At 37.9% G+C, this 18,604-nt stretch overlaps 1 protein-coding gene across 1 annotated transcript in view; it reads right to left on the reverse strand.

Annotated features, from left to right (window-relative positions):
• Positions 1-18,604, reverse strand: part of LOC144664975 (uncharacterized) — a 72,094-nt gene that overhangs the window by 52,064 nt on the left and 1,426 nt on the right. Inside the window, exons 2-22 of the mRNA XM_078526166.1 lie at positions 18,494-18,582; positions 18,086-18,119; positions 17,844-17,907; positions 15,653-16,046; positions 13,949-13,969; positions 12,558-12,809; positions 11,233-11,529; positions 10,787-10,902; positions 9,869-9,933; positions 8,567-8,712; positions 7,971-8,261; positions 7,194-7,318; positions 6,494-6,647; positions 6,183-6,293; positions 5,197-5,375; positions 4,499-4,621; positions 4,117-4,187; positions 3,743-3,783; positions 2,994-3,090; positions 1,369-1,468; positions 669-766 (exon numbers count right to left, since the gene is read on the reverse strand). Coding sequence (XP_078382292.1) covers positions 669-766; positions 1,369-1,468; positions 2,994-3,090; positions 3,743-3,783; positions 4,117-4,187; positions 4,499-4,621; positions 5,197-5,375; positions 6,183-6,293; positions 6,494-6,647; positions 7,194-7,318; positions 7,971-8,261; positions 8,567-8,712; positions 9,869-9,933; positions 10,787-10,902; positions 11,233-11,529; positions 12,558-12,809; positions 13,949-13,969; positions 15,653-16,046; positions 17,844-17,907; positions 18,086-18,119; positions 18,494-18,554 — 2,840 coding nt within the window. The 5' untranslated portion in view covers positions 18,555-18,582. The remainder of the gene's footprint in view (positions 1-668; positions 767-1,368; positions 1,469-2,993; positions 3,091-3,742; positions 3,784-4,116; positions 4,188-4,498; positions 4,622-5,196; positions 5,376-6,182; positions 6,294-6,493; positions 6,648-7,193; positions 7,319-7,970; positions 8,262-8,566; positions 8,713-9,868; positions 9,934-10,786; positions 10,903-11,232; positions 11,530-12,557; positions 12,810-13,948; positions 13,970-15,652; positions 16,047-17,843; positions 17,908-18,085; positions 18,120-18,493; positions 18,583-18,604) is intronic.

Consider the following 18,604-nt stretch of genomic DNA (forward strand, 5'->3'; position numbering starts at 1 on the left):
AAAAACAGGGCTTAGATAATTTGTTTGTAGCTTTCAAAATAGGCTATCAGTGCGGATTCAAATTGAAAATGTATTTTTAAGTTCACTTTAAGTTCACAGCCGCGTTAGCGATGGTGTCAAAGTCTTGAGTGTCCAGCAAAATGAAATATCATCTTGTTTTTCATCTTTTTTTTAGTACTTAAACAGAATATAATGTAGAATAATATCATAATACTTACTTACTTCATAGTGAACGTTTAATTTTGATTTTATCAGACCTGACATATGTAACTGCAGTGTAGTAGGATAAAATAAAAACACTGAACACTTATAACATATCTAAATTTCCTGATTACTTCATAATTAACCGATTCAGAATTAACAACACTCACGAAACTTTTAAGGCAATGTCAGTTATACAATCACGATTTCAGTCTGCGGTATTCGGTTTTGAAACTTTTTTATCTCTAGCATTAAAATTACCAAAAGGCTTAACAATAGCATCTGCATTTGTTTTTGTTTTTCTGTTGTTCTTTTTTTTTTTTTTCCATCTAGCGCCTTATTTATGCTACACTGTGGCACAAAAAAGGATAAATGATGGTGACCTTTTTCTGAGCGATTTTATGCTGCGGATAACAATTCCCTTTAACTAAACAAGCCAGCTTTACGCCAGAATTACGTTGTTGAACTAAAAAGCAGTGTTTTCTTTATCGTGGACATCGATTTCTGTTGCCAGATTAATGTTTCCTTCAGATTCAATTTCAAGGCTTTTATCCTTCAGGGAATCCTAATAAAAGAAACAAATAAATAAACACGCTTAATTTCGGGATAGGTAGTTTGGGGTCATACATACGTGATTATCTTTCCTAGAGCGGAAAAACAACATCTTGGAATTTGAAGCAAGGGTTAGATATGCCCACAATTTTTGAAGGCTAATGTTGTGCACAACCCTTAGATAGGCTTAAACATAGAGCATTTCCATTGACAAAAGCTAACAGAACGCTCATAATTTATGAAGTAATATGAAAATGTCAAATAACCTAATTGTTAAACAATACTTGCGTTCTATCCGGGACATAAAGGGCAAAGCTAGAAAGCAGGTGAAAGAAAAGGAAGGGAAAAAAAAGCTATCCTTCAATGTCAAAAAAAAACCCATTGAAACATAACAAAAAGCGTTGGTGAAAATACCCCTTAACACATGTAACAGCGTGCCAAATAAAGCTATATTTCAATAATCTTGTTATAGTTTAGATCAAAACAATAATTATAGCGCAATAATTCACCAAAAGAGTAGAGGATGTTTACATTTAGTGTTCTTGTTTATGTCTAGTTATTTTCATTTTGATATTCTTTCTGTTTTTAGTTCTCATGAAATATTTGACATCTTACCTCTTTGCTTTCCAGCTCCTGCTCAAGCGACGCCACAAGCTCACCAAATAAAGGCCGTTGTGAGGGGTCTGGACGCCAGCATGACATCATGATCTCGTAACTGTCATGATAAAAACAACCATGCAGTTTGCTCAAAAAATTGATCTGAACGAACAATACATTATAGAAAGATACGGAAGATTGCTGTGTTTACACTTGAGCGTTTTACCGAGGTATTGAAGTTTACTTACCTAGGTAAATATTCTGCGTGTGTAAACGCCAACTGATACCTTGGTAAACGCCGCCCGAGACAATAGAAAGTTAACCAAGGTAAAAGTTCGATTAACCCTGTGATCAGGCATGGTATAGGTCGGTAACCAAGGTCAAGATGACAGATATATCCGCTTGTATATATTTCACATTCCCTGGTGTCCAGATTGCGTCAGTGTCATTTGATCACGTTTTCGCGACTTCGTTTCCACGTTTGTATTTGATCTACCTATCAATCTGGTGTTCTTCTTTGCCAAATCCGGACCAACCACTCGGACAGTGTAATCGAACGTATCTCTAGATATTCTGATTTGATTTGTGTAAAAGGGATTTAAACCAGAAATTGTTTCTCGGCAATGATCTCGCACGTTCAGCGCGCATTGTCTTTTGAAGCAAAATCAATTTCTTTCGCCTCGACTTCTTGAAGTACAGCTGTACTGCAAAAGTAAGAATCGCTGAAATATTGTGACCTGAGTTCGCAGCTCAAAAATAATAAAAATAAAACGCGAGGACTACAAGAGCCACAGCTTTTCTTTTTCTTTGGCCGCCAATTTTATTTGATCGTTATCGTGATTGATGACAGAATTACCTCGGTTATTTAAGCCAGTATAAACACTGTACAAATGTACCAAGGTTTAGTCAGTAAACGTTAATCGCGGTAAATGCTCAAGTGTAAACACAGCATTAGTTGTTAACGTCAAATCCTAACATAATGAGCTTTAGGAGTGATAACCAGCCCCCAAAAGTATTTGCGTCGGTTTTAGGATACCTTGCCTTTATCTTCACAAAGTCATAACATAAAAGCACACAAAACAAGAAACGAGGATAAAAATATGGGTTTACACACTGACGCTTGACACAATCAAAAAAGAAGCCAAATGAAAGGACAGCTGGAAGTTTCTACTTGTATATGTTTGTCAGATAAACTCATAAACTCGAGGTTGGCAATTGCAATAAACTAAGGCATTAGTTGGGTGCTACATTTCCAGCTCCTTTGAATGTGAATGTAATTCAAGACCAGTTGAAATCATTACATATACGTGTAAAGTCTGCAAAGAAGAAGTGGAGAGAGGGTACTACAGCATGACATTTTCAGTAGCTCTTTACTGACGGTCTTCGTCAGGCGATCGAAGGAGAAAAGAGGAAAAGAAGTACGTGCTCGTCTATGACATTCTGTCTGTTCAGGGGAGATAGGATGAATTTACATGTAAATGCCGCTGGTAGCATCTGAATATACCATGCTTCCATGGTGTATCTTGGAAGGTTTGTAAACTGATAAAAGGTTGCTTGATTCCCTGGCCCCTGGTCCTCTTGAAGCCCTTACATCTCACTGCCAACAAAGTATTTCAAGCTGTTCTTTTAAATATGATATTTACATTTTATCTGGGCATCCATCTGGTTTTGTTAATCGTTTTCCTGACTTGATAAATTCGACAACCTCCATTCCGCCAAGACCGGAATATGGCATTTTACCTCAAGAAGAAACGGTAATATTAATAAAAAAAAGTCTGCGATAAATAAGCTGCCGGTTGTTTTAATTTCTACGTATTCGACTAATTGTCAACGTATTATGTACAATGATATTTCATTTATGCACAAAGTAAACCTCTTTCCGACACCTTAATGGAAATAGGATTTATTTGAAACAAATATGTTTATAGGTGTTATTGAATATAGGGTAGAAGATTAAACGTAACCGCTTAAAACCAAAGCATCAAAGACAAGTTTAGTAAACGGCGTTGAAAACAATGATGACGAAGATGATGATATGATGATGATGATGATGATGATGATGATGATGACGGCGATGACGACGACGACGATGATGATGTTGATGATGATGATGATGATGATGATGATGATGATGATGATGATTATAATGATGATCGTCATGATCATGACAGTATTAACTGGCCGGCCATACCGGAATATTCGAAAACAGAATTCCGTTGTTTGGTGGATTTGTGCGAAAATCGCGTGAAAAGGCCCAATTCACATTCAAAATCAGCAAACCAGCCGGCCAGTTTTAAGCTCTTGGTCTGGTATTTTACCCCAATAAGAGCAGAATGTGCCCTCACCAGTTACTCATTTGAAAAAAAAAAAACAATTCTAAGGAAATGTTTACCTCCAGATTCAATCTCCCAAAGAAGCACGCCAAATGACCAGCTGCAACGAAAAGATAATCCACTTTCAAAAAATATGCAAGTAAACCTAACTAGATAGGTATTGTATAATTGACTTGACCTGGCAACAATTTTAGAAAAAAAGCTCTCGCTCTGATTTGACAAAAGCTGCGTTTCCCACACAAAGAAGCAACTGCTTTTTATCGTTACTATTTGACAAATGATCACCTTACAGTACTATATCTAACTAAAAGAGAACACGAGAGCATCATAATTTTATTACTACAGTATGATGGTTGTATTGCTTTCTTATCAAAACGTGGAACCTATTTTTTTTTAATCTTAAATTGGTTCGCTTTCAAGCTAGTCAACTTACACGTCTGTCTTGGTATTGTAAATGTAATCTTCACACGACTCAAGGGCCATCCAACGCACTGGTAATATTCCCTTGTTTGAAGAACAATGTCAGAAAATTAATCAGAATTCTAACACAAAAACAGCTGAAATGATAATGTACCGAAAGTGATATAAGATACATGCTTTTTGACTCGACTTTTTTTACATTCAGGCGAAACACTCCGCTAACGGAAAACTCTAATAAGCAGACACTTTATCATGGCTTCAGCTACAGAAACTTGACATTTTTACCTTCCATAAGCGAACATCGCTTTCAACCTTTTTTTTTTCTAGTAGATCCCAAGACCTTTCGTTTACCGAAGGGTAAAAGTTATTGATGGAAAATAAATGTAGTCTCATACCCCTGATATATTTTCGTATTCGCCACTTTCGTACACATCGCGTGACAAGCCGAAGTCAGAAACCATGGCAACATTGTTCTTGCCAAGAAGCACATTCCTTGCTGCAAGATCACGATGAACGCACTGCAAAACAACAACAGTAAACAGTAAACTTGGGACTTGTTAGCACTTAAAGCTCACAAAGCCTCGCCATTACCGAAAAACTCCATGTGACGTTGATAAATACACTACGATTTTTACGTTTCCGCTTCTTGTATTCAATTCGATAAGAACCGAAAGCAAATAGTCTAAACCGTAATATATCAATAAAATTTATTTATTATTAAGTCATTTTTTTAAAAAAAAGTTGCCAATAATGCACGAAAAATTGCCCTCCCGCTCCGATGGACTGCTCAGTTCATTGTTCGACTGTAGTTTCCTTTGTGGCCCAATTAGGATTTTCATAAGTCGGACACTGGGTTAAAAATATGTGAATTATAACAAGTATGTGCATTAGGAAGTGGAGGGTAAAATGTGTATATAATAAGCTCATCTTGAGAGAAAAAAGCACAAGTATGTATTATCCAAGCTACCTGTTTTTTTCTGTTCGTGGTCGAGGGTGAGGTACGTAGAAGAGGGTAGATTTTATTTGCATGAATTTCCATAACTTGTCATGGTACAGTAAACTAAAATGTTATTATAAACACAAATATATTTACCTTTTTGTTGGATAGGTGCAACATGCCGTTGGCCACGTCTCTTGCGATCCTCGTTTTGTCAATGTGTGAAAAGTGTACATTTTTTTCTGCAACGTTGTAATATGGATTTTCTCTGTTTTTCTTCAGTTGATTCAGCAGGCAGCCATTCTCAGCCAGGCGAACGACGACCAGTATTGACTCTATAGTGAAGATTACAACATTAAAATGTTTAGAGAAATCACTACCTTCGCCACACGAACCAACCACTGCCTTATTGCAACCCAGTGGAGCTAGAAATCTACCTGTTTGGGAAAACCCTCCTTTCACACACAATCCTCACGTCGCCTAGTAATTCCGTGCTCTGAGTTAAACATTCTCACTGTTTGTTGATACCCTTCCGGTCATAACAGATGAAAAGAAGTTGTTTTAGAACACCTATTGGCCATATTAGGTAGCGCCGGGTGGAGAAATGAAATAATGCGTCACTAGGGCCATAGTTTACTACTTCTACTGCTAGAGCTATTGACATGCCATTGCTATTGCTATTGCTACTGCTGCCACTACTAGTTCTTCAACTGCTGCCACCGCTTCTGCTTTTGCCATGATTTAGGGCATGTGTTTGAATAGGCAAAGTCTTCGTTTGATGGGAAAATAAAATGGGATGCTAGTTCATCATAGGGTCGCAGGGTTCCCCCAGTATTATTAATTATATATTCGCCGGTATCTTTAAAGTGTCTCGTTTAAGAACTTAACAAAATGACCCGACGAGGGCTCTCACTTGGACTGCTCGTTTTGAAGTTCAGCGCTCTAGCTCGTACGCCGCCGTTCTTGCCCTAGAACTTGAATTATTTTAGTAATAGAGCTATAGAAAACCCTTTGAACCTTCCTTCCTTTGGGATGGTTGAGTGACAGAACCGACTGATCTGGATATTTTGTCTGGTGCTTCATTCAATTAAACCCGACAATTATTTACCATTCTAGACTAACCAATTTTCAATTTGACTTACCGTATCCTGTACAAGCTCCAATTAGACTTACGACGTTAGGATGCTCACCAACTGTGACCATGATTTGTAGCTCGTTTATCAGGTCCCGCCTGTCTTTTTCTGTAGCGTTCGCTGCAGTTGAAAACGTTCAATGTCTAAATACACATGCTTTAAAGGCTCTTAAGAATTTCCGGCTTCCTTTTATGACATATTATCATGCTTAAATGAAACGTTGGCTAGTATCGCCAGATCTTCCTTTCGGTACAACTACATATCAAATTTACGCATATCACACTGATCATGAAATATAGCATGCAGTCATGTAGTATTACCTTTTAGTTTTTTCACTGCACATTCCATTGACTTTCCATCTTTCTTTACCAGGCCTTTATAAGCTTCGCCAAACGCGCCTTCTCCTAACTTTTCTTGAAGTGTAAGATCTGATTTGCGAATCTCAAGCCAATCTCCACGAATACAAAGTTCCGTCTAGAAGAGAAAAATTGCAAGTTTCTATTTTAAACATTTCACGGATTTTACCAGATTTTTGAACAGCCAAAATTTGTATTTGTGTCGCAAGAAACCTAAAAATAATAGTCCATTTCTTTTTTTTGAAAATTGCTCTATTAGAGCACTGAAACTGTTAACGAGCATCTTTGGCTGCGGATGGCTGGGATGGAAACGGATTGCAATTTAAAAAGTTAAGCAAACGTTTTCAAGTTGTTTTCCCGTCTTAGAAATATAGATATTTATAGCCTTAGCTTGATTTCTATCCACTAGTTAAGGTTATATTTTCTTTTGATGTTCAAAGATAATGTTAATTTAGGGTTACGTCGCCTGCCACTATTTACAGAACAGTTTAGATCAAAATTGAAATCTGCGAAATACCCGTGACATAGTACCTTTAACTGCCTCGCGGCAGTGACGACTCGTGATGAAATATATATAAAGAAGATTTAAAGAACACAGGACACTACTTTCTATTGCAAAGTTAAGTAGCAAGGGGCCTGCACTGAATGGGCAAATTTTTCTTACCTCATCATTCTCTGGTTTCGATTTACAAGTTAATCGGCGAAACTTGAGGCAAACAACCACGATGAATAAAGCAGCTAATGTCAATGGTAACACGATAATCAGCATCAGATCCCGGATAAACCTGTCTGTGAGCAGGAACAATGAGTGATCGACTGCATTAGTTAAGTTTGCCGATATTGAAGATATCCATTATTTATAATTTTGGACGTAAAAATGAAAAAGTCAAACTAATGCACTACTAACACAGCTGGGAGGGCCAATAACTGAAAAAAAAACAATCGGAGCGCTTTACCATTGGACAAATATTTTGTAATTATTGAACAAGGTTAAGCCGCTACACCTCGGTTTTAATTATTAAGTCGTGTAACAAACCCTTCACAAACAAAGCTTGGGACAGTACTCCGAACCGTACTGCTGCCCTCGCCCTGTTCTGGCAATATGTCCAATGTTCCTCCGAGAACGGTCATCCTCGCGCTTGAGTAATGGTTGGCTTGGCTTGGATTTAGATGGTTAATTATACTGTATAGATGAGACCCTGATGTTAAACGGGTCCAATTGTCAGTCCAATACCTTTTATTAACAAAGCCACCTTGCCCGATTTGTACTTGCAGCATTTTCCGCATCATCTGGCTGTTTGTTTTCTCGTTGGCTACCTACTTTGTTGGTTACCTACATAACGGGTGGTTACTTTGTGGCTACGCTTGAGAGGGCGTTTCGTTTCAACTTAATTTCCTTTTCAACTTAGTATAAAACACTTTGACAGAATAATCCACTCACCAGCCAAAGTCTTTTTCTTTACAACAATACCATCTGACCTTCCGTATCTGTTGTTGCTTGATAACCGAATGGTGTACTCTGTGGACGGTTTTAAATCCTTTAAAATCATTCCAGTCTGAGGGTATGGCATTGTCCTTACTTCAGTGAAGTTCGCCGATGCTGATTTCTTTTCTTCTATGGTATAGTTCTGTATCTGGTAAAAGCTGCTATATTTTGGCTTATCCCAGGTTATTACCATGTACCTTCTCTGTACATTTGTCACTGTCAATTCTTTAGGCGGTGGCGGCTTTTCTTAAAAAGCAAACAGAATATGATGGCAATGCGACATTACTAATGGTTTAAAAAATAACATATGCTTTACGGGTATATGCCGTGTCTGTACAACCAACACGGATGGGGTCCCGTTAGTGACCTATCAGGTCTGTGATTGGGTCCATTTTTTCCAATAGTCGGAGAAGAGGTAGAAAATAGGTTAGCTTAGGTTGTAAGTCGAGTTAGTGGTTCCTAAATATCAGCAGAACACTCCCACCCAAACGATTCTATTAAATTTATTGCCAAAAGACACAGCTAAAAACCGATCAATTCTGTTTGCTTACCTGGAACTACTATGGCAGTAACCTTAAGTCCTTCCCAAAGAGATGAATCGAGTTCGTCTAATAAGTGATCAATGGCGTCACCTTTCCTTGTCGTGTTTCTATTTATCGTGGCTAGAATCTTGATGTCTGCTTTCACGCTTCCGTTACTATGAAATAGGAAGGTAGGAAACTTCAAGCGTCGTTATTATTATATTTATTACCATACCCTAAAGCATGGTGGCTCAGTAAAATGTCATCACTACACGCGCGCTGCTGATGCAAACTCCGGCTACTGTACACGCGAGCGTCTTTAGCTGTAGTCCGGAAAACGACAACGAAGATGACCAAATCCTATCTGTTTAAAGGAACGTGAACCATACGGACTCTCTTAAATTGTGTGATTTTGAAATTGAACGCTGCCTTTGTATATTTAAGTATCAATAATTATAAATCAATAGATAAACCTAAAGGTCAGGACAATTGCGAGATCTTCGAGTTACATAAAAATCATTTTTATTTTTTTTTTCTGAAGCATCTCTCCGGTCCGCAATCCGTAATCCTTGAATATGATTGTATGTTGACGTGCGTTCCGCCGGTACAGTTTTTTTCTATCCGAACTGGCTTTGCGAATTTTCACCAAGTTGCTGTTCTAACGAACAAATGAAAGTTTTGCCCTCAAAAATCGAAATAGCTGGTCACCAACCGTTGAAGTTGAGAAATGACAATTGCAGTGGAACTGAAGGATTCGAAGTTCTTCAAAAGGTGAGAATTCATTTCTTTCACGCCAAAATCGAGTTGCAGTTTAATACCATTCGTACTTTGTCGTTTTTTGTGCATTTCCTAATGATTTTCACGCCATTGCAAGTTGCAAAGGTTTTCCGACTTCTTTAATGAGTTAAAATGACTTTTTTATCTGTCTCCATTTTGCGTAAACAGAACATATCTACCGTCAGATAGAGAGAAATGAGATTCTTTGATTGAAAACGGTCAAATTAATCCTCCCGATGTTGAATGGGCTCGTATAAAATCCGCAAAGATTTTGCGACACAACCTTCTAGGTTTCTTTACCAAACAAATTTAGTAGGATAAAAAAATAAAAGCGAATTTGCCGGACTAGGTCGGCCCGTATATGGAAAAACTGTTTCTTCGTTCTTGAGCACAGCCCTCGGCCTCGCGCCGTATAGAAGACCTCGGGCACTTTCAAAAATGGCCAAAAAACCAAAGTGTCATTCTTGTCGCCGTGTCTTTAATTTTTCCAAATACGGACTTCCCGGCCGGCAAAAAAACATAAACTAACATATGTCCTCTGTAGTGCGCACTAACCTGATTCCCATAATTCTGACGTCATATATCTTCAAAACAGAGGATTTGTTGAAATTTTGCTTTATCTACAAAGAAAGGGAAAGTTCAATGAGCATAGTAGTCTGCAGCAAAAAGTTCAGCAATGCCGTTTTGTACAAAGCTTTGTACTGCTATTAATAGAACTTGGTCTTGTTATATTAACGTGTTTGTCTCAATTTAGAAAAAGTTTCAAAGGGCACCTTTCAGTTGACATCCTGATTTAGGATATGCGCACTCACTGAATGTACATTAGCATATCTCCAATAATCATAAATTATGAATTTCCAATGATCGTCTCTCGAAATCTACTACAATCATGGCCTGCAATCATGGCGACTAGAAGTTTACGACTAATCGCAGGCTGTTTTCATTCTGGAAGAAGAACTTTGTGGCAGGATTTAACGGAAAGTGTCACGAGAAGTCTTCTAAGTTTCTCTACACACTATGCTAGAATTATGAGGGTGCACTCACTGATCAACAACAACAACAACAACAGAATAAAAGCATAATTTCATTCTTCAAAATTAGAATAAACCGCGATAAATGGTTCTTAAGAATTTTTTTTTCCAAGTAAAACTGTCAAACTCGAAAACGTCGGCCCGGCTTTTTCAAGTTTAAGGCCACTTCTTTCGTACCAGTTCGTACCCATACCACTTTTTAACAATTTTTATGACAAGTGATGTACATTTTAGCAAGTGCAGGGCACTATTAAAAGAATTCCAATTTATACCAACATCTTTATTAAATTTTCAAGTAGCATTAAATGTTGGTGACACTGCCCCATAAATTGATTAATATACAATTTGAACACAGAGATATGCATCTTTAACAGGTCGGTTTTAAAAAGCACACATATCGACAGGCTGACCTCAACACTGTACTGAGTCGAACTTATCTCACCGAAGTTTTGATTTGCGTTTCCATTGCCACGAACTTGCTGCTACTATGGTTCAGTAGATCTCTTTTAAAATCTGCATCGATCATCAATTGCAAGTTAACGTCAATAGTTACTTCACCTGGGAATAATGTAAAAATACACATAAGGAAACGGAAAGAAATGTAATGATACGCACATTTACGGCCAAAATAATAATAAAAAAAAGAAAATTGTGTTGCTAAAGAGGGAAACTGTGCATTACAAAAAAAAAAGAAAGGCGAATTTTCGCGCCAAAAACGGGGCTGCTGCAGGTCAAGTCACATGTGATCAGTTAATATGTTTTCTCTCAAAACGCACTCTCTTCATTCAGGTGCATGAAACAGTACCGGCAAATGCTGGGAGAAACCTTACGATAGACCGGCTATAACGCAGACTTATCTATACAAAACAGAATTTATCTAACACGTACCGAACGGCAAGGTTTTCACGACAGAGATCTTGCTGATTGGTCCGTGCCCATTCTCGTTAAATCCGTTTACTTCAATCTCGTATCTAATCTGTGCAGCAAGTCCGATAACAACAACCTCTGTAAAGTTGCTCGTGGTATTTGCTTCAGTATACCTCTTAGAGCCAAGACTTCTGTATCTGACTCGATAGCCCAGCAATTGTTCTTTATAGCGGGATGGAGGCAGGCTATTCCAGGAAATGTGAATTGCAGTTGAATTCAGAGGATAACCTCTTAGCATGGTAGGAGCCTTTTCAGGAACTAGCAAGACAAAGATTGACAAAAAAGCTAATAAATAACGATTTGAACGTCAAAAGAAAGTCGGCGGTGCATTGAGAAATGAACTATATAATCAAAAATAATGATTTTGACAAAAATTCTCATCGATGTAGGCTTAAGGATGCAGGTAAAGCTTCATGAGAACGCATTGCTTTCTTTTTCGATAAAGCTTATGTTAAATTGTTTTTTGCGCGTAGCATCAATTCCCCCTCCCATCCTCTGTCATCCTACCGCTCGCTACTAGAGAAAGGACTGTGAATAACCCAGGTAACAAAGTGGCAAGTTGGCTTTCGAAGATAAAATAAATTCACTTTTAAAGAAATTTGGTAAACCCATGAAGCCTGAAAAATCTGGTTATCGAGTGAGCATACGCGTGCCCGCGCCTACAGACTCTCGGAAAGGGGGAGGGGAGTCACAAGGCAACCCGACCGGGGGGGGGGATGTCATCTTATTATATCTTATCTTATCGTATCCCAAGGAACGTCAAGGTGAGACCTCGGCTTGTATTTTTGATATTGGTCATCCATGTTATGGTCAATTGACAGATGTCGAAACAAGGTACAAGGTATTCTCTGACCAGTATCAAGTGATCATATCGCGGGCTCAGTTGTACAACACATCGAGGTCATGTTTTTTTTGTTAACTTACCATAGGTTATATTTTTCCATTGAATTACAAGCTCAAATGTTACTTGTTTTGCCCTGGGTAATGGCAGGATTTTGTAAGCACGTTTTTTTTCGATTGGAGTTGACGATTTATTTCGGCTATGGATCTTTCTTGAGTAAACTTCAATAACAGTATTTTCAATAAGAGTATCTCCACAAAATTTTAAGAAACAAAAAAAAATGTTTGGAGCTCCGATTTTAGGCTTGGCTAAATCAATATATTACGTTTGCACAACTTAACCCCCAAAGACGCCATCTATACGGAACACAATAATTGGTTTTCATTGTCTCATTGTTTTTCTTATTTTAGTTACTATCACTTTGATCATATTCGATCGAGTTTACCTCTCGGAGGACATCGAGGCACGTCGCAATATTCCCACCGAACCTTTGGGTCAGTGGTATAACACCAAGTTCCATCCGGGGCACTGCTATCTAGATTGCGACACATGTTGGAGTCATCCTGACCATCAACAACATCTCGAGGAATCCGCCAGTGACGATGAGGACATTGCTTGGCCCATGCCTGACAAGTACGATTAGACCGGGTGATGTTTACATTGCCACGGTAACCAACCCCGACACCATAGTAGCATTCTAAAACAAATTGAATTCGTTTGATTAACTAAGATATTTCAAGTTCGATAGTATGAATTTGTTGAACTTTCTTATAATGACGTTCTAACCGTATTTGAAGTGTGGTTGGGGCACACATTGCTTATACTTAACTCAACCAAATTTATCTAAGTAGCCTTCATAGCTTTCAAACAATATTACCAAACTTATCGTATAATATTGCTGTGTTAATTGCTTGCCCTAGTTTTTCAACAGCATTCCTATTTTTAAAGGGTGTTTTGCCGAAATTTGGTGAGTCTGGAAGTTTAATTTTCTGGTTTAGTAAAACTGTTTTTTTCATGAATATTTTTTCCTAAACCTTAAAAGTTTTTGCATGGTTATATATTTTCCCCATCTTTAGACAATTTTATAGAGATGATTTGCAGTATGATTAAATTATAGTTCAAATCCTCTCAAATTTTGAATTGAAATTTAACCCTCGGACGTACAAGGGGGGAGGGGTGTATGCCACCCCCTTAAGGTTTTTTCAAAATTTTGAAAAGAGGATTTACTCTTCAATGCTGAAACTTTCAGTAGCTGTTTATTCACCCCTTGCGGAAATTTTGATATATCAATGATGTGTTGATGATATTTGGCAACGTCATAATTACAAGCAAGTCCTGCCAAAATCGTCATTTTTAACATTTTTCTTTAATTTTCCATTTTTTTTAAAGAGAATGGCACGATTTCATTATTTTTGCATTCCATAATTACTCTGGTTTGATTTTGCATCAATTTCCGTTATTTTCTGACTTTCCAACAAAATGGTGAAATTCAAGAAGGCAAATCCAAGATGACGTCACGGTGACGCATGAGACGTCAAAGCCAACCAAAAATATGTCATCTTGTAGAGTTCGCTAGGGGTTCCATATCCCCCCCCCCCCCCTTGTACGATAATGGGGGTACGAGTTTGCTTGTACGTCCGAGGGTTAATCAAGATAAAATAAAAATTGAATACTATGGGTATTTACTACAGATTTCAATTTCAAACATGTTTAAGAATAATCCGTCAGGTCAAGTGTATCTCATCAACTGTAGTGTTATTATTACAAGTTTAGTTGTATTAAAATGCTGACATTCATTTGCTTAAATTATAGCAGAAAAAAAATTTAAGAACAAACCTGTACTCCTAGTATCATCACCTATGGAAAACGGAAAAAAATGTCATACATTTGCTCCATTATGTGCTTAAGACACTCAAATAATAGGAAGAAATATATTTGTAAGAAACACACTTGTCAGAAGAACAGATCATCACTGGAAAGATATGACTTTCCTTTAAAAAAAAAATCAGATTTTGGAAAACTTTGAAACGATTTTAAAAATTATTCCAAAGTTTTATAGCACATACGCTAACTTCTAAGCTCGAGACTTCTACGAGTATGACTGACGCACTGGGCATTTTACTGGCGGATGGTACCCGACAAAAATGCCTCATCCTGCAATTTTGAACACTCTGGACAGTTGAGGGTTTGCGAGAAGTGTATATGTGAATGTTTACTTGTTCATGAGGGTGATCTGACCGCTTTTTGTAGCAGAATTTAATGCCAGATGTTTTCATTGATATTCGCCCTCCATGTTGGAGCCCAAGCAGTTGGACTCCAACGTGGCATTTCCATACTGTGCTCTCTAAATTTGCGTGGAATAATTTGACGGATAACTCGAGGACGGAACAACGTGCATATCTGAGATTTGGACGAGTAGTTTATATAGTAGTTTAATACAACCTGTTAATTTCTTGATCTTTTTGACTCAGTAGTTTTGGATTTATTTTTTCGCGGCGTGACAGTGGCGTGAAAGTGAAAACCACCTATAGAAAGCTAACCCGGGTGTTTAATTAAGGTTCGATGTTATCGCAAACGGCCAGACAAAGTAAATTAATTACCAAATATTTTCCTTCAAGTGCCTTCGTGCAGACAGTCAGTATGAAAGGGTTGTTTGTCTTTCGAAGAAGAGAATGAATATTCGAACTTGTTTATATCTAAATTAATGTCAACCTATTTAACATTTCGTTATAGAAAAGTTAAATAGCTTTTAGTTATCTATAAATGGGTTTTGGGCGTCAACGTCCCTAACTAAGGTTGAATCATGTGAGTGACTGGGAGTCTCCAGAAAGACTATATTTGATAGCTAGGAGTGATCCATAGGTTTTAAGTTGCAAAATCACTTCGTCTTTGAAACGAAACCAAAATTTGATACATCCTTCCGTTGACATGTTTCTCACTGGGGAAGGTATAAGCAGTAGGTTTGACGCACGTGCTTAAATGTTGCTTAAGCGTAAAGAAATTGTTCCGGCTGGTAGCAGATAGATAATTTTAAGCAAGCAAATTGGCTATCTAATTTTATATTCCGGCTAGTGATCCACAAACTAATCGGACTCAAATAAGTCCAGACTATAAGTGAAAGACTGTTCAATTCTTTTGACGACCGCGAGCCCTGGCAAAAGCAAATCAGCAAATTAAAAACTTCTTGTGGGCAAAATTCCGGAGGCAGTGCCAACTTCCTCGTTCCTGAGATGTCTTGTGTGAATTAATACATGCAAGTAGTGGGATTAGTTTTCTCTGCACTATTAGGAAAAAAAGGTCCAGTTCTAGGTATCAGATCAGTCAAACAAGGTCGTCCTTGGCTCATCTCGGATTTTACCATTCGCAATGCCCAAGCCTTACCACGTGGCGCTACCACTTGGAATTTTGTGCGAGGAAGCAGATTTAAAGGGCTTAAGCTAGCGATTAACAAATTCGTCTTAAGTTTTCCATTGTATCTACCCTATTAATTTTAAATCAGGAATCTTTATAATGACATTTCGATAATTGAGATATACGCACCCGATAGTGGATAGTATTGGTAACATTCGGGAGCATCGCCTCCGTTAGCATCGTCATATAATGTGCGGTTGATCATGTCCATGTCGAATACTGGGGCGTTTTCCGCTGCTTCTTTGATATAAATCATTTCTGCCTTACACAGTTCTTGATCAAGATACTCGCATGTTCTGCGACAAATCTTGCGGGCTTGAGGTTTGTCAAGTGACGTATCGCACGGCGGGAAATGATAACGGCAATACAAGTCTCTCATCAGTGGTCGGCACGCATCAGCTATATTAAACATATCGAAGTAACTTCGAAACGTCGAAGTTTCCTTTTCACCATACGTCAATGTGTCACTATTACCAAACACATATAGACTTTTAATAATGTCGTTGCAAAACCCGTTCTTAAGAGGCTCCGACGGAGAATATGGAGAATCGTTGGACAGGCTGGGAAAATCGAAATCTTGAAACTTTGCCGAAGAACATTTGGGAACTATGTCGAAATTATTCTCATCCTGGAATTTTTGTTTCGAGAAATTAAGAAAAAACGAAAATAACGGTTTTAGCTCATTAAATATGCAAAAAATATCGTAAAAATGGCAAAGTTCTCGATATTCCTATAAGAGCAATTTTCAATGCTTTGAATCGAAATAAACGTAGAATAATAGCTTTATCTTTCTTCTTTCAAGCAACATACACTTTTAATTTTTTCTAGCTATTTTAAGATTTTCATCGCCTTTTAAAATATTGCTCTATCAAGCACTCGGGAAACGGCAAAAGTTGAGAAATTTAGAGGCCGAAAAAGCACCTTGATATGTCCGATAGCGAGTCAACTAAACACTGTGCAGCCGTTCCCTATATATTCAAATAAAAAATTGACGAGACCAGAAGCGAGTTAGCACCGTTCTTTGCTTGCTTTTTTAAGACGTCCTCCGTTGACTTTCTTCTTTTATTTCTGTAGGCCGAATCATGCGTTCATCAATTGTTTGCGTCTCTTACCGAAATGTCGCCGCGCGTTTCACAAAAAATCCTTCTGCGGTATAGTCCGTGAGGAGATTCATCTAAGACAGCGCCCAGTTCGCCGCGAAAAGAAAAGGGAAGGGAAGCAGCAGCTTGAGAAGGGAGGAACGGGGCGTTCACACGCCGGGCCGAGAGAGCACCAGCTTACCCCGCACCGAAAAGGTAAAGACAGCCGCGTCTGTCCGGCGCGGAGGGAGCGGAGCACTTTGGCGCCCTCTTCACGGGAGGGACGCCATCTTCCCAGTTCGCCAGCGACCGAGGGCCCCGAAAGAAGTAAGAAACCCTCTTTTTCGCTTCACGTCAAGGTGCCAGTTTAAAAGTAAAGATTTTTTTTTCATTTTTACACTAAAAATAAACTTCCAAGTTATTAATTTCCCTACATGCATGCGTTTATAATATAAATAAATCATCCCACAATAAGAATTTAATACTAATATGCAAAATAATCCCGAGAAAATAACGTGACCACAGTCGTTTTACTTTTTCCCAAACTAGATAGGATAAGAGAAAAAAAAAAAAACGATTTAAACTTCTTTATTTTGTGCAAATCATTTCTTCCAAATGGAAATAAAGCGAAGCAGATCTCTTAGCGGGGGACGTCTTCAAAATAAGAATATGCAAATTACGCACGAATACGTCGTAACTTTCGTTTCTTATCGGTGTGAATCTCGAGTACCCAGATTTTTTATTTGATATTATAATAGTAGAGACACGAGCTTTTGCACAGTGTTTAGTTTAACTCGCTATCGGACATATCAAGGTGCTTTTTCGGCCTCTAAAGTTTCTCATTTTTGCCGTTTCCCGAAGTGCTTGATAGAGCAATTTTTAAAAGGCGATGAAAATCTTAAGATAGCTAGAAAAAATTAAAAGTGTATGTTGCTTGAAAGAAGAAAGATAAAGCTATTATTCTACGTTTATTTCGATTCAAAGCATTGAAAATTGCTCTTATAGGAATATCGAGAACTTTGCCATTTTTACGCATATTTTTTGCATATTTAATGAGCTAAAAACCGTTATTTTCGTTTTTTCTTAATTTCTCGAAAACCATAAATTCCCAGAAGATGAGAATAATATTTTCGAACATAGTTCCCCAAAGGTGTTCTTCGGGCAAAGTTTCATGATTTTCGATTTTCCCAGCCTGTCCAACGATTCTCCATATTCTCCGTCGGAGCCTCTTAATGGTGTAGTTGTAAAAAAAGGCAAGAAGCATTTTTGGCAGAAGCAGTTACTGGAGGCACCGCCTGTACGCAGCTGAAACAAAAATGAAAGAAAAGTTATGGAAAAAAAAACACACACAAAAAATAACGACCACAACTGTTGCGTGACTCTTTGTTAGTTTCCAGCTGAAGTAATTTATTCCCCGGGAGTTATTGCATTTGGGAGCACTTAAATAGTGTGTCAAATGTTTTCATATATTTGCAGCGCTTACCTTGAATTTGCGTCCACTTGGGTAAAGTTATTCGCTGCAAAGAGAAGACGCTTTCAGTGGATCATTATGAAATCCATATAACTTTATTAATATAACACCATTTTAATGGTGCTATTTTTTCCGTGCAATTTACCAAGCGATTTTTGTGTCATTATAACATGGTAAAAAAAACTACACACAGCTTTAAAAGACTTTGGTAAGTTCAGTGGACAAACATATTTATGTACGTGGATGCCAGGTGTGTCGCTAAAATTTACTCCCTCTTGAAAAGTGGCATTCTAACAAAAGTCCAATGCATTTAGGTAAGTTGCGTGATTAATTATACAATTAATAGAAATACGCGGTACATTGCTGGTATTCCATATTAATATGTATTAGATACCTAAAAATCAAAATCCCATCACCTACCACAATGAACCAAGTTGATGCACAAAATGACAAGAATCCCAAGGACTTGAGCTGTTTCCATGGTTCGTCACAAGAACACCGGTGACAATCTAAATATGGTAAACATATGAT

This window comes from Oculina patagonica, chromosome 9 (genome assembly GCF_052425735.1).
Source record: "Oculina patagonica isolate OP01 chromosome 9, crgOcupat, whole genome shotgun sequence".
Classification (NCBI taxonomy): domain Eukaryota; kingdom Metazoa; phylum Cnidaria; class Anthozoa; order Scleractinia; family Oculinidae; genus Oculina; species Oculina patagonica.